Genomic DNA, 16940 nt, shown 5'->3' with positions numbered 1-16940 from the left:
TGATCCTTAACCATAGTATTGTGTCCTATGCCATAAAACCGTAATGTCTTCTTTCTTCTTCCTGGTAACAACAAAAATTGCCATTCCTTCATGAGTGCTATCAAGACCACAGGGAGGGCCTTGTAAGTTGTTTTAAAGTTGTTTTTGGGTGGGTTTTTTTGTTGTTGTTGTTTAACGACACCACTAGAGCACATTGATTTATTAGTCATCGGCTATTGGATGTCACACATTTGGTAATTATGACACTTACTCATAGAGAGAAAACTCAGTATATTTTCCCATTAGTAGCAAGGGATCTTTAGCACATACCACGGCCTTTGACATACCAGTCTTGATACACTGGATGGAACGAGAAATAAGCTAATGGGTCCACTGACGGGGATCGATCCTAGACCAACCGTGCATCAGGTGAGTGCTCTACTACTGGGCTAGTTTCCTCCCTTTCATAAGTTGGGTAACTTATGTCAAATTCTTTTGTCTATTATATGCAACATAATATGTTTCAATCAATGCCTGTAGCAGTGTACATGCAAGACACGCCTTGTTCCTATGAAGTTTAAAGACCGCACGGAGGGCCTCGTAAGTTGATTTCAAATTTGTTTTTGTTTAACGACAATAGGTCCATTGACGGGGATCGATCCCAAATCGACCGCGCATCAAGCGAGCGCTTTACTACTGAGCTAGTCCCCCCCCCCCCCCTTTCCTGTTCCTGTGTAACAGAAGCGTGTTTCCTCTCTTTCTCGACTGATGAATGAATTAACGAAGGTTCAACGACTCCCCAGCACAAAAATACACATCGGCTATTGGGTATCAAACAAATGTATTATTGACCAAATGTTAAACACCAAATAGTCGTAATTTAAAATGTGTTGAGGTGTCGTTAAAAAACCTACCCTTATATTCCCTTTTCTAGCTATTTGGGCTGTAAAGCATAACAAATATAGTTTATCATCATTAGTCAATCTCCTGAGTGCTATCAGCAATGGTATATAAATATTATTTTTATAACAACAACAAAAAAAATTATTGAGGGGATATTGATTAATTGTTACCTTAACTTTGATTATAGAAAGTCATTTAAAAGATTATATTTATACCATAAACATTACTACTTGAACAAATCTCGGGGGAAAGGATGATGGGGAGAAAAAGTGATCGCTCTCCTTAAATTGATGATGAGATCTGTAACAACAATTTACGTTTTCAAACAACTCCCAAGAAAATAATTTAATACGCTTTTAAACGAAACATCCAAGATAGATGATATCTAATGGTCATGACTTCAATAGTTTGTTTCGTACATACCCTCCAAAGTAGTTATTTACGGCTTTTTCGCTTGTATAGGTTTGCCTTTGCGTATCAGTGTTCATTTTATTGGACGGCTTTTGTCCAAATTAAACGGAAATGCCTGAATCTGCATAACAACATTTAATCATATTAGCATTACTATTAAACAGCTATATAGGGTTGCAAATGAATATCACTACGCATTTTCACATGGATTACAGCTAATTTTGAAGGTAGAATTATGGGAATACATGTGCATGATAAAAAGGTCTCAGGTTAGCACAATTTTCCCGAATATCTGTATACATTTTGCCCGAATTTGAGGTTTTGCTCAAGCACTGCGGGGGGGGGGGGGGGGGGGGCATTTGCACGCTTATGGAAGGAAGGAAAGAAAATGGTTTAATTAATGACGCACTCAACACATTTTATTTACGGTTATATGGGGTCGGACATATGGTTAAGGACCACACACAAATATTGAGAGAAAAAACCCGCTGTCGCCAATTCATGGTTTACTCTTTCCGATTAGCAGCAAGGGATCTTTTATATACACCATCCCAGACAGGATAGCACATACCACGGCCTTTGATATACCAGTCGTGGTGCACTGACTGGAGCGAAAAATAGCCTGATTAGCCCACCGACGGGGATCGATCCCAGACCGACCGAATATTTTTATGTACTTAATATTTTTTGTATCATTAATCCTGCCGGGGATTATTACTGTACATGTTAGTTCTGCGCTACTTTTATTCCCTGTCACATTATGGTGCGGATCCAGTGGGATGGTGCTGGAGGTGCGGATCCAGTGGGAGGGTGCTGGAGGTGTACATCCAGTGGCAGGGTGCTGGAGGTGTACATCCAGTGGCAGGGTGCTGGAGGTGTACATCCAGTGGCAGGGTGCTGGAGGTGTACATCCAGTGGCAGGGTGATGGAGGTGTACATCCAGTGGGAGGGTGCTGGAGGTGTACATCCAGTGGGAGGGTGCTGGAGGTGTACATCCAGTGGGAGGGTGCTGGAGGTGTACATCCAGTGGGAGGGTGCTGGAGGTGTACATCCAGTGGCAGGGTGCTGGAGGTGTACATCCAGTGGCAGGGTGATGGAGGTGTACATCCAGTGGCAGGGTGCTGGAGGTGTACATCCAGTGGGAGGGTGCTGGAGGTGTACATCCAGTGGGAGGGTGTTGGAGGTGTACATCCAGTGGCAGGGTGATGGAGGTGTACATCCAGTGGCAGGGTGCTGGAGGTGTACATCCAGTGGCAGGGTGCAGGAGGTGCGGATCCAGTGGGAGGGTGCTGGAGGTGTACATCCAGTGGTAGGGTGCTGGAGGTGCGGATCCAGTGGCAGGGTGTTGGAGAGGCGGATCCAGTGGGAGGGTGCTGGAGAGGCGGATCCAGTGGGAGGGTGCTGGAGGTGTACATCCAGTGGCAGGGTGTTGGAGAGGCGGATCCAGTGGGAGGGTGCTGGAGAGGCGGATCCAGTGGGAGGGTGCTGGAGGTGTACATCCAGTGGCAGGGTGCTGGATGTGTACATCCAGTGGGAGGGTGCTGGAGGTGTACATCCAGTGGCAGGGTGATGGAGGTGTACATCCAGTGGCAGGGTGCTGGAGGTGTACATCCAGTGGCAGGTTGCTGGAGGTGCGGATCCAGTGGGAGGGTGCTGGAGGTGTACATCCAGTGGCAGGGTGCTGGAGGTGTACATCCAGTGGGAGGGTGCTGGAGGTGTATATCCAGTGACAGGGTGTTGGAGAGGCGGATCGAGTGGGAGGGTACTGGAGAGACGGATCCAGTGGAAGGGTGCTGGAGAGGCGGATCCAGTGGGAGGGTGCTGGAGAGGCGGATCCAGTGGGAGGGTGCTGGAGGTGTACATCCAGTGGCAGGGTGTTGGAAGTGCACATCCAGTGGGAGGGTGCTGGAGGTGCACATCCAGTGGGGGGTGCTGAAGGTGTACATCCAGTGGTTGGGTGCTGGAGAGGCGGATCCAGTGGGAGGGTGCTGGAGAGGCGGATCCAGTGGGAGGGTGCTGAAGAGGCGGATCCAGTGGGAGGATGATGGGGGTGTACATCCAGTGGGAGGGTGCTGGAGGTGTACATCCAGTGGCAGGGTGCTGGAGGTGTACATCCAGTGGCAGGGTGCTGGAGGTGTACATCCAGTGGGAGGGTGCTGGAGGTGTACATCCAGTGGGATGGTGCTGGAGGTGTACATCCAGTGGGAGGGTGCTGGAGGTGTATATCCAGTGACAGGGTGTTGGAGAGGCAGATCGAGTGGGAGGGTGCTGGAGAGACGGATCCAGTGGAAGGGTGCTGGAGAGGCGGATCCAGTGGGAGGGTGCTGAAGAGGCAGATCCAGTGGGAGGATGCTGGGGGTGTACATCCAGTGGCAGGGTGCTGGAGGTGTACATCCAGTGGCAGGGTGCTGGAGGTGTACATCCAGTGGGAGGGTGCTGGAGGTGTACATCCAGTGGGATGGTGCTGGAGGTGCACATCCTGTGGCAGGGTGTTGGAGGAGCACATCCAGTGGCAGGGTGTTGGAGGTGTACATCCAGTGGCAGGGTGTTGGAGAGGCGGATCCAGTGGGGGGTGCTGGAGAGGCGGATCAAGTGGGAGGGTGCTGAAGAGGCGGATCCAGTGGGAGGATGCTGGGGGTGTACATCCAGTGGGAGGGTGCTGGAGGTGTACATCCAGTGGCAGGGTGCTGGAGGTGTACATCCAGTGGGATGGTGCTGGAGGTGCACATCCTGTGGCAGGGTGTTGGAGGAGCACATCCAGTGGCAGGGTGTTGGAGGTGTACATCCAGTGGCAGGATGTTGGAGAGGCGGATCCAGTGGGGGGTGCTGCAGAGGCGGATCAAGTGGTAGGATGCTGGAGGGTGCATATCCAGTGGGAGGGTGCTGGAGAGGCGGATCCAGTGGGAGGGTGCTGGAGAGGCGGATCCAGTGGGAGGGTGCTGGAGGTGTACATCCAGTGGTTGGGTGCTGGAGAGGCGGATCCAGTGGGAGGGTGCTGGAGAGGCGGATCCAGTGGGAGGGTGCTGGAGGTGTACATCCAGTGGGAGGGTGCTGGGGGTGCACATCCAGTGGGAGGGTGCTGGGGGTGTACATCCAGTGGCAGGGTGCTGGAGGTGTACATCCAGTGGAAGGGTGCTGGAGGTGTACATCCAGTGGGAGGGTGCTGGAGGTGTACATCCAGTGGGAGGGTGCTGGAGGTACGGATCCAGTGGGATGGTGCTGGAGGTGTACATCCAGTGGGAGGGTGCTGGAGGTGTACATCCAGTGGGAGGGTGCTGGAGGTACGGATCCAGTGGGATGGTGCTGGAGGTGTACATCCAGTGGGAGGGTGCTGGAGGTGTACATCCAGTGGGAGGGTGCTGGAGGTACGGATCCAGTGGGATGGTGCTGGAGGTGTACATCCAGTGGGAGGGTGCTGGAGGTACGGATCCAGTGGGATGGTGCTGGAGGTGTACATCCAGTGGGAGGGTGCTGGAGGTGTACATCCAGTGGGAGGGTGCTGGAGGTACGGATCCAGTGGGATGGTGCTGGAGGTGTACATCCAGTGGGAGGGTGCTGGAGGTGTACATCCAGTGGGAGGGTGCTGGAGGTACGGATCCAGTGGGATGGTGCTGGAGGTGTACATCCAGTGGGAGGGTGCTGGAGGTGTACATCCAGTGGGAGGGTGCTGGAGGTACGGATCCAGTGGGATGGTGCTGGAGGTGTACATCCAGTGGGAGGGTGCTGGAGGTGTACATCCAGTGGGAGGGTGCTGGAGGTACGGATCCAGTGGGAGGGTGCTGGAGGTGTACATCCAGTGGGAGGGTGCTGGAGGTGTACATCCAGTGGGAGGGTGCTGGAGGTACGGATCCAGTGGGATGGTGCTGGAGGTGTACATCCAGTGGGAGGGTGCTGGAGGTGTACATCCAGTGGGAGGGTGCTGGAGGTACGGATCCAGTGGGATGGTGCTGGAGGTGTACATCCAGTGGGAGGGTGCTGGAGGTGTACATCCAGTGGGAGGGTGCTGGAGGTACGGATCCAGTGGGAGGGTGCTGGAGGTGTACATCCAGTGGGAGGGTGCTGGAGGTGTACATCCAGTGGGAGGGTGCTGGAGGTACGGATCCAGTGGGAGGGTGCTGGAGGTGTACATCCAGTGGGAGGGTGCTGGAGGTGTACATCCAGTGGGATGGTGCTGGAGGTGTACATCCAGTGGGAGGGTGCTGGAGGTGTACATCCAGTGGGAGGGTGCTGGAGGTGTACATCCAGTGGGAGGGTGCTGGAGGTACGGATCCAGTGGGATGGTGCTGGAGGTGTACATCCAGTGGGAGGGTGCTGGAGGTGTACATCCAGTGGGAGGGTGCTGGAGGTACGGATCCAGTGGGATGGTGCTGGAGGTGTACATCCAGTGGGAGGGTGCTGGAGGTGTACATCCAGTGGGAGGGTGCTGGAGGTGTACATCCAGTGGGAGGGTGCTGGAGGTGTACATCCAGTGGGAGGGTGCTGGAGGTACGGATCCAGTGGGATGGTGCTGGAGGTGTACATCCAGTGGGAGGGTGCTGGAGGTGTACATCCAGTGGGAGGGTGCTGGAGGTACGGATCCAGTGGGATGGTGCTGGAGGTGTACATCCAGTGGGAGGGTGCTGGAGGTGTACATCCAGTGGGAGGGTGCTGGAGGTACGGATCCAGTGGGATGGTGCTGGAGGTGTACATCCAGTGGGAGGGTGCTGGAGGTGTACATCCAGTGGGAGGGTGCTGGAGGTACGGATCCAGTGGGATGGTGCTGGAGGTGTACATCCAGTGGGAGGGTGCTGGAGGTGTACATCCAGTGGGAGGGTGCTGGAGGTGTACATCCAGTGGGATGGTGCTGGAGGTGTACATCCAGTGGGAGGGTGCTGGAGGTGTACATCCAGTGGGAGAGTGCTGGAGGTGTACATCCAGTGGCAGGGTGCTGGAGGTGTACATCCAGTGGGAGGGTGCTGGAGGTGTACATCCAGTGGGAGGGTGCTGGAGGTGTACATCCAGTGGCAGGGTGCTGGAGGTGTACATCCAGTGGGAGGGTGCTGGAGGTGTAGATCCAGTGGGAGGGTGCTGGAGGTACGGATCCAGTGGGATGGTGCTGGAGGTGTACATCCAGTGGGAGGGTGCTGGAGGTGTACATCCAGTGGCAGGGTGCTGGAGGTGTACATCCAGTGGGAGGGTGCTGGAGGTGTACATCCAGTGGGAGGGTGCTGGAGGTACGGATCCAGTGGGAGGGTGCTGGAGGTGTACATCCAGTGGGAGGGTGCTGGAGGTGTACATCCAGTGGCAGGGTGCTGGAGGTGTACATCCAGTGGGAGGGTGCTGGAGGTGTACATCCAGTGGGATGGTGCTGGAGGTGTACATCCAGTGGGAGGGTGCTGGAGGTGTACATCCAGTGGGAGGGTGCTGGAGGTGTACATCCAGTGGGAGGGTGCTGGAGGTGTACATCCAGTGGGAGGGTGCTGGAGGTGTACATCCAGTGGGATGGTGCTGGAGGTGTACATCCAGTGGGATGGTGCTGGAGGTGTACATCCAGTGGGAGGGTGCTGGAGGTGTACATCCAGTGGGAGGGTGCTGGAGGTGTACATCCAGTGGGAGGGTGCTGGAGGTACGGATCCAGTGGGATGGTGCTGGAGGTGTACATCCAGTGGCAGGGTGCTGGAGGTGTACATCCAGTGGGAGGGTGCTGGAGGTGTACATCCAGTGGGAGGGTGCTGGAGAGGCGGATCCAGTGGGATGGTGCTGGAGGTGCACATCCAGTGGCAGGGTGCTGGAGGTGCACATCCAGTGGGAGGGTGCTGGAGGTGTACATCCAGTGGTTGGGTGCTGGAGAGGCGGATCCAGTGGGAGGGTGCTGGAGAGGCGGATCCAGTGGGAGGGTGCTGGAGGTGTACATCCAGTGGGAGGGTGCTGGGGGTGCACATCCAGTGGGAGGGTGCTGGAGGTGTACATCCAGTGGGAGGGTGTACATCCAGTGGCAGGGTGCTGGAGGTGTACATCCAGTGGCAGGGTGCTGGAGGTGTACATCCAGTGGCAGGGTGCTGGAGGTGTACATCCAGTGGCAGGGTGCTGGAGGTGTACATCCAGTGGGAGGGTGCTGGAGGTGTACATCCAGTGGGAGGGTGCTGGAGGTACGGATCCAGTGGGATGGTGCTGGAGAGGCGGATCCAGTGGTAGGGTGCTGGAGGGTGCACATCCAGTGGGAGGGTGCTGGCGACGCGGATCCAGTGGGAGGGTGCTGGAGGTGCGGATGCAGTGGGAGGATGCTGGTCGTGCGCATCTCAATCGTATTTCGACATTTTTCGTTTAGAAAATTGCCGAAGACGTTACCATAAAACGTCGACTTTCCTTTGACGGTGACGTCAACAATGCGTTTACGTTTTAATATGCTTATTGATGTGAAAGCGATACTACGTACATTCGTCTGAATATAGTTTAACTTCACAAATGTGTGAAAGAATCGCTGTTTGACATTTATAATCATATTTATTATATATATATATATATATATATATATATATATATATATATATATATATATATAAATATTAAATACCTGTGCATGGATCTAATACTACCTAATGCTACCTAACTAGTGTGCTGTTCTGCACTGGACAATATTTCCTGCAAATGTTGAGGGGGTATGTCGATAAAGGTAAGTAAATGTTGATTGATTGATTGATTGATTGATTGATTGATTGATTGATTGATTGATTGATTGATTGATTGATTGTTTGTTTGTTTAATTGTTTCTTTATCAGAACCTATGAAGTCAGAAGTGGGGTGTGTAGGCACTGACATAGCCAGTTTTTTTATATTGTGTGTGTGTGGGGGGGGGGGGGGGGGGGAGTAACCCACATTGGAAGGAGGAACCCACACTGTCTTGAGTCGTGTTATGGGGCGACAAAAACATACAAAAGATATTAATGGGAAAATGGGCCAATACATTTGATATATAATACAAGACATGGTCACAAGGTTAAATCATTTCAGTTCAGTTCAGTTTGTTGCATCAAAGAACTGCTCTCGAAGGGCTGCAAGCTCGGATCCAAGAGGAGGATGTTGGAGGGACGCCCCCGACTCCAAAATTCGAAGTTGTCCCGAAAAATCCAGTGTTTAGCAGATGAAAATAAAGCATTTATTGTTTTTTAGCGGTGAGTTCACATGCTTACATTGTTCATCTTAATATTTCTGTGGATGTTTACAGATAATGCATGTTAGTTTACTTTTAAATACTGTAGATGCGCCTTTAAGCGTTGCACCATCTACTTTGAAAAATCCTGCATCTGTCCGTGCCGGGGGCGGGACATAGCCCAGTGGTAAAATGTTCGCTTGATGCGCGGTCGGTCTGGGATCGATCCCCGTTGGTGGGCCCATTGGGCTATTTCTCGCTCCAGCCAGTCCACCACGACTGATATATCAAAGGCAGTGGTATGTGTTATCCTGTCTGTGGGATGGTGCATATAAAAGATACCTTGCTGCTAATCAAAAGAGTAGCCCATGAAGTGGCGACAGCAGGTTTCCTCTGTCAATATCTGTGTGGTCCTTAACCATATGCCCGACGCCATATAACCATAAATAAAATGTGTTGAGTGCGTCGTTAAATAAAACATTTTTTTCTTTCTGTCCGTGACAGTTATGACAATATTAAAAACAATTTACCCCCACCATCACCACCCCCTTCTCCATCGCCAGCTTCACAGCCTTGTTGTGACCACCGCTAGATTTCAAGCTGGATCCACCACTGGTTATGATTTTACATGCAGGTTATCACCATGAACAAGCCAATCATGTCTTTAGACTGATCTTCAACATGTTGGATATCGCCGTGTGATACGATATATATCACGCGGTGTTATTTCAAGAAAACCAAAAACATCATCGTTTCAGTGTTGTAATGGATAATCTAAGGGGTAAGATTGGGAGCACCTGTCCACCCCCTAAACATCAAGTGCTCCTTTTTTAAAAAGAGAATCTGTTTACAATTTTCATTCACGAGTGCCACAATTTATTGGGGTGTCCTTTTAAGGATTTGGACTATATGCCCTTTTGCCTTTGGTCCCCTCTATAAAAATATCCTGGGACCGCCCTTGAGTTGTATCTTTATCTACTTCCCTTTGGCACTACATACAAAAATAACACAAGATATTATGTTCACAATGGAGTCATTTATTGATACAATAATTTTCATAGCATTACACTGTACTTCACATTAGCATGGGGTCTTACAAGTACGTAGGGAGGGACTGTAATTAAAGCTGTGCTCATGGATATTCATAGAAGCTAGACTTTTTATAACATTGTATAAATAGGTGATGATGTGTCTAAACATAATAATAATAATAATTAATGTATCTTTGAGTGTAAATAAATCAAAGAAATATCTTGTACTGGAAAAACCACACAGCGATGCAATATTTATCTAAGTTATTCGTATTATAAGTGAACATGACATAAAAATAAAAAAAATTACGAGAAGAACATCTTTAATTTATTATTATTATTTTAATATTTATTGTTAGATGTGTGGTAATAACACATTTTAATATATAATAATAATTCATGTGCTGGACATAACTTCAATGGAATATAATATTACGGACAAACTTTGTAAAATGATACGGTGATTTTATTTCGAAACGAATCTAAGATGAAATGTCGATGAAAGACTCGGATGCACCAAGACATGGCGAAATCAAATGATTTACCTACATACAGACATACAAAAAGAGACGCACATTCATACCATTCGGAACTCCTCGGCCGATCTCACGATTCAAACCCCGGACGAACTACAGCTGGCGACGTGTTAGCGTCTCTGTTAGTCCATACACAAACCCAGAGGTTTTTATTAAACAGTAATTTCATGCTTCAAACAACTGTTAAAGTGTCTGTGTTTGTTATTTTAAAATTACTATGATTTCATTACTATATTATCTTCTAACAATTGTTTTAGCATCTGCATGTTTGTTGTTATTAAGAATTTTAAAACATAACTATGGTGCCATTTCTATACTAGTTGTTCGTAGTTAATCCAAATGTGTGTAACATTCGGCAAAGACGAATTTGACGTTTCAAATAAATTACAATGTTTGTATACTATACTGTTTAATACATAATGGTTAGATCTCACAAACTCCGTAATCGGCCGAGGTTTTTCGTATACTATACTGTTTAATACATAATGGTTAGATCTCACAAACTCCGTAATCGGCCGAGGTTTTTCGTATACTATACTGTTTAATACATAATGGTGAGATCTCACAAACTCCGTAATCGGCCGAGGTTTTTCGTATACTATACTGTTTAATACATAATGGTGAGATCTCACAAACTCCGTAATCGGCCGAGGTTTTTCGTATACTATACTGTTTAATACATAATGGTTAGATCTCACAAACTCCGTAATCGGCCGAGGTTTTTCGTATACTATACTGTTTAATACATAATGGTTAGATCTCACAAACTCCGTAATCGGCCGAGGTTTTTCGTATACTATACTGTTTAATACATAATGGTTAGATCTCACAAACTCCGTAATCGGCCGAGGTTTTTCGTATACTATACTGTTTAATACATAATGGTTAGATCTCACAAACTCCGTAATCGGCCGAGGTTTTTCGTATACTATACTGTTTAATACATAATGGTTAGATCTCACAAACTCCGTAATCGGCCGAGGTTTTTCAAATGAAACCCATACAAAATGAATTGGAAGTCCATATGTTTGGAACTTGGATTAAAAAATAATGTATAACCAACATTAAAATAACCAGACAGATAAAAGACAAACATTTCGGGTTTTTGTTTTCTAACTGTATTTGCTTACTACCCCTACACCTGACCCCTAGGCCTACTTCGCTTCATTCCCTCGATTCTGAATCCGGTTTACTGCTTTGCTGCGCACAAAAAAATACATGGTTCTTAATATACTAATAAAATTTCGGATGCATTTATCACCACGAAATTTAATTTTAAGTAAAACGTTAGCTAAAGACCCGAACATTTCCGAACGCGCACGTCAGTATCAAATACGGTATGGAAAAATAATGGATCTCAAAATTATATTACAACACCAACTGTTCTCCAGATATTAAAATCATAACTGATTTCTTAAAGAAAATATTGCATCTACTTAACAAGGTAAATAATGTTTACGTTAAATCGAATTTTCTATAAAGAGTATTTTGACCAAAAACTGCTTGATAACTTTATAAAGAGGGACTTTAAATAGCTTCATTGTGCAAACAATGCATAAAGTTTGACCCATATACAAAGGCCACCTTCTAAATAAAGTAAAGTAATTATTGTAATCCATATTCATTTTGGTAATATTGCACAGGGTAAACATAAAAAAGGTTTAAAAGAAAAATATATTGTCTAAAAAAATTAATTCAACTATAAAAAAAAGAAGTTCAAAACGAAATCGATACACCAGTCCGCATCTAATAACATATATTTAAATTCACATGCATGCACTTGTTTCTAAGCATAAACATTATTACAAACATCGTTCAGATATTCCACTTAAATAATAATAATATCATCCTTAAACCGAGTATCTGTGTTTATATGGTTTTAAATCTATGTGCGATATATAAACGTCTATACAAAATATTTAACAGCAAATATTATACATACAAAAATACATTGATAATGGAGTATTTTTACTTGCATTCACCAGGTGCAGTTTCTGCTATAAGCAACATTGAGCAAATTATATGCAGTGGACTGTTCTATGCAGAATATATAGGCCGAATTTACGAAGTCTGTTTTTGTGTGTGTGTTTTTTAACGCATATGTGGTATACGCGGGTAAGCCATAAACAAGCTTTGTAAATCCGGCCGTGTATTTCTCTTATTATAAATGATACTAGATAACAGCTGTACATATTATGGTTTAATTATTTGAGTATTGCATATTTATATAACGTATCCGTAGATGCATTCAAACCCAGCAACGTACTTAACCTAAAATAACATGGTGGAGGTGGTTGGAGGCAGTAAAAACGCTGGAGTCTAAATTGTGTGAGAGGTAAGCAAGTGCCACAGGCGCGAAATCGCGAAGTCCATGGCGGGTGGTCAGAGTGCCCTCTTCCATGAGATTGTAAAAAAACCTAAAAACGTACCCCTTTGTGATGCTCTTATCTGCATAAAAAAAAAAAATGGTACTTTTAAATTAAAAGGGTACTTTTTTTATTTTTTTTCGTATAATTCTGAGGTGACCTATGCTCCCACCCCAGCATCCGTGGATTTGGTTTATTAAAATAATATACTCTGAAAAGTAGTTTCATTCTCTTATTAGAAACAAAAAACACCTCATAAAAACACCTCATGTTTAATTATGTTTTTCTCCAGTTGAACAGGTATCAAGCAATACTGATGAACTTCAGGCCACATAAAAAAAATATGGTAAGCATGCCCACCCGACCACCTGAAAAAACCACACCCAAAATTTAAAAAATCATTTATTTTTAATATGTGACGGAATGCTATGACCAACGTCACTCTCCAAAAACCAAAAGCATTGTTAAAAATAAAATTTCCCCTCAAATCTCAAACCCATTACCAACATGACATATGGTATAAATCCTTTCTGTTGTGAAGTTTAAAAGCATAATAACAAAAACATCCCGCACGTCCACATTTGTGGAAATAAAAGAGGACACTCGTCAGCAAAATGTGTCAATCTATACAACGAAATCTATATCAACGAAACGGCATCTAATAGTATTTCTCTATTATATAACGGGTGTTGTCTAATTCAGAATACAAGAAATTTACATCTATGCTTTTAACTATATATACCAAAATAGTGCAATACATTTTTCAACTTCTTCAGCACATATATGCTGTACAGCATACATCCAAGCAATGATGTACACACACACAGGCACGCACACGCACGCACGCAAGCACGCATACACAAGATTAATCATTCAAACATACAAACACACGCACGCATATACAAACGCACGTATACACATATTTGGACAACTTTACGAATACAAAATAGTTGTGAGGAAATAAAAGTACCACATAGATTAGTATTATGCACTGAGGTTATCACAAAAGCATGACCCATATCCGCAGAAGAAAACAAGAGAGATACAGTGCACCAAGTCTGTGTAGAGTATATAATAATGTCAAACTTAGCTAATGAGTATTTTCATTTCAAAATTGTACAGTTTTCTTCAACCAACTACAAGCATCCCATTCCTCGCTGAGGGCTGTTGTAGAAACGATCACGTGTCACGTGGGGGTTGAGATAAAAAGTTAGTTTGTTTAACGACACCACTGGAGCACATTGATTTATTCATCAACGGCTATGGATATCAAACATTTAGTAATTCTGTCACACATAGTTTTAGAGTAAACACGCTAAACACATTTCCATTAGCAGCAAGGGATCTTTTATATACACTTTTCCTCAGACAGGATACCACGGCCTTTGACATACCAGTCGTGGTGCACTGGTTAGGACGAGTAAAATCAAACAGAGAAAGGGTTCACCTCAAGCAAGCGTTCTACCATACAAAAGACAACTGACAATAAATTGAATAAAATGAAATATATATCTGTTTTCATATATGATCTGCTTTTACATTGAAATCTGGTTGATTGGAAATTTATTATTTCATTTTTTGGTGGTAAGTATTAAAACAAGTTACAACTTAACATTACCCACACCCACCTCACACGTGATCATAAACAACCCAAATAAAGGTGCACAATAAAACAAATATATGCCAAAATAAGCAAATGTAATAAGTACACCATAGAAATAAAATGGCTTGACCCAAAGTAACTAATACTGTAATAACAAATTGAATACAAAAATATCCATACGAACGTAAAATACGTAAATGGCGTGGATGTGTCTGTTCGTTGGTTTTGAGCCGATCACAATATATTGTTTAAATTTAAATAGTGAAAATTAAATTCAGGCATTGGTCTATTTAGTCTGCCCCGCACCACACCCATTCCGGAAACAAAATTACTGAATTCAACACTGTAAAAGACTTTGGACTTAATATTCAGAAAGGTATCTCATGATTGAGTCTTGCTTTTATTTGGTAGCCATTTTATATATATAATGGCTACCAAATAAAAGCAAGACGCAATCATGAGATACCTTTCTGAATATTAAGTCCAAAGTATTTTACAGTGTTGAATGTATTATATATATCGCATTCACTACACCATTTAGAAATCATTACCACTAGTCTGGTGCGGACAAGACTTTCAACCTCAAATGAAATCATTTAGTTTGAGCTGACACTTGGCAAGTCAGGGGCTCTGGCAGGATCAGTAGATAAAGATCTTCCGAGGTGTTTTTATTATCACATCCTTATCATTGTTGCATATCTCTTCAAACATTTACCACATGACGTCACATATTAATGTTAGATATGGAACCCAAATCCAACGTCCTAATCTTCATACGAATAAGAAGTTTGAATATATCTTAACTCACACATACAAAACACATTCGAGTATTCACTGATGTATTTGGTATTATAATTATCACACACATTCTAATTAAATCAAACGATTTTTCTTTCTCTAGGTCTAATACAAATCGCCAGACAATCCATAGCCAATGCGTAATTATTTACTGCCGCCTATGCCCGTTCCTGTTTCAAAATGGTCTGGTTCTAATCATTGTGAATTTTTTAGATTAAAATCTCTTCGGTTTTTAAATAGCGATGAGGACCAGTCTACTCATAAATAATGAAGTTTGGAAAATGATTGGTAAAACTTGGTTGATGGATAAAGGTGCATTCATTCTGAGGAAAGTACTATTTGCGGTTGACTATCCTAGGTCTACGTATTTCACCTAAGTCATAGATTCAATAATCATATTTTAATTGGTATGATGATATATAATAAACGTAGACAAAATACTTTATTAGGAAATATTTTGTTGTTGTTCCACAATATAATCATTGTTTTAATGATCTACTAGCATTATCGAAGGTTACTGTTTTAAAGACCACTTCTTATTTCAATGTTTTACAATACATGTAATCAGTAATATATATATATATATATATATATATATATATATATATATATATATATATATGTATATGTATATGTGTCTCTCTCTGTGTGTGTGTGTGTGTGTGTGTGTGTGTGTGTGTGTGTGTGTCTGTGTCTGTGTGTGTCTGTGTGTGTCTGTGTGTGTATTAAATATCATCTCTATGGTATTTACATCATCCAGTAATCAACCACATTAGTCAGTGTGGAAACAACCTAAAAGATATATGAATAAAATAATCATACCAAATTATAAATGCAAGCATATTCTTCTGATCATTTTTGATTTTTTAAATTGAATGATAGTTTGTTACAGAACTCGTGGATTTTAGTAACAAGTAAAGTTCTGAATGGCCATTGCCATTAAGCATAGCATATTTTGTAATTAACAGAAATACCGTTAGATAATGTTAGTGGACACTAAAACTATGTAACTGGTCTAATTTCAAATGGTAATGACATAAACAACAGAATGATAAAAGTTGGTCTTGATTAACGTTGTTGATATCATAATCTCAGGTCATTACACATTATGTATTCATATAAATGAGTAAGAAGGTTTTCTTTCTAATGCTGAAACACAAAAACAAAATATATTCTGTGTTAACATTAAGGTCAATATTTATATACACGTGAAATAAATAAATAGGTTGTAAAATTAATTACAAAAGATCTTTTAAAACATGTGACAAAAAAGAGTGTTATAAAACTCATAATTTACAACTTCCACAACACTTGTAAAGGATGGACGAATACGTGACGTATTCTCTCGTCGTCTGCTGAACATGTATATCTATAGCATACGACACTAAAAACAGAACAGCAAAACATCATGTTTTCAACTAAATAATAAATAATTAAAGCAAAAAAACCCCAAAAAATTCAGTACCATTATACACTGTGTAATATACACACAATACACATTATTCTAATTCCTTATTTAACTTTTTTTTATATATGTTTACTGTGTAACAGATAAACAAATTAATTCTTAAGATATAAAATATTTTAAGTATTTTTTTCTCAACTATCTGTAATACATTTTATGTTCTGTTTCAATTTGCGATTTTTTTTTTTTTTTATTATTATTTCTTTTTTTTGTACAACCTCCACAAAACAAATGCGGTTGTTTAAAACACTGTGTGCTGGGTGTTTTTTTTTGTCGCATACTACATGTATACATACACACCGAGACAAACTCTTGCTTAATATCGTTTTCCTTATAATATATTTTCTCTCTGATGAGGTAAGTACCTTGGCTGTTATTATTAAAACTAAATATTTTACAGTTCAAAATATTTCTAGATTAAGTAATACAAGTGTGGCTAAAATGAGACCAGTTGTATGGGGAACATTCATCAAACTATTACACCCACCCGCCCCGTACTGGTTCGCTTTTCCCGCATGCGCTTCATTGTACACTGTGTAGTTCGTGTGTGCTCCGCTGCATTTGAGCCAGTCTCTGGCTGTGGATTTGGGGTAGCCTCGTCTCTTTTTCATCTTCAGATCATAAAATTCCCAGTACTGTCGGCCTTTAAAGAAGTATGTTTTACCTGGAAGAAAAAATGATAGAAATTCTAACTAGGTTCAGACTAGGTATCAATCTTT

The 16940-nt window shown here is 43.4% G+C and overlaps 1 protein-coding gene across 1 annotated transcript in view; it reads right to left on the bottom strand.

Annotated features, from left to right (window-relative positions):
* Positions 1-9443: 9443 nt before the first annotated feature.
* The window catches only part of LOC121367725 (matrix metalloproteinase-2-like), a 77906-nt gene continuing 70409 nt past the window's right edge, over positions 9444-16940 (bottom strand). Inside the window, exon 9 of the mRNA XM_041492065.1 lies at positions 9444-16885. Within this exon, the coding sequence (XP_041347999.1) occupies positions 16623-16885 (263 nt within the window). The 3' untranslated portion in view covers positions 9444-16622. The remainder of the gene's footprint in view (positions 16886-16940) is intronic.

The sequence above is a fragment of the Gigantopelta aegis genome, chromosome 3 (genome assembly GCF_016097555.1).
Source record: "Gigantopelta aegis isolate Gae_Host chromosome 3, Gae_host_genome, whole genome shotgun sequence".
NCBI lineage: Eukaryota > Metazoa > Mollusca > Gastropoda > Neomphalida > Peltospiridae > Gigantopelta > Gigantopelta aegis.
The sequence above is the reverse complement of the archived record's forward strand: the minus strand, read 5'-3'. Positions and strand labels throughout refer to the sequence as shown.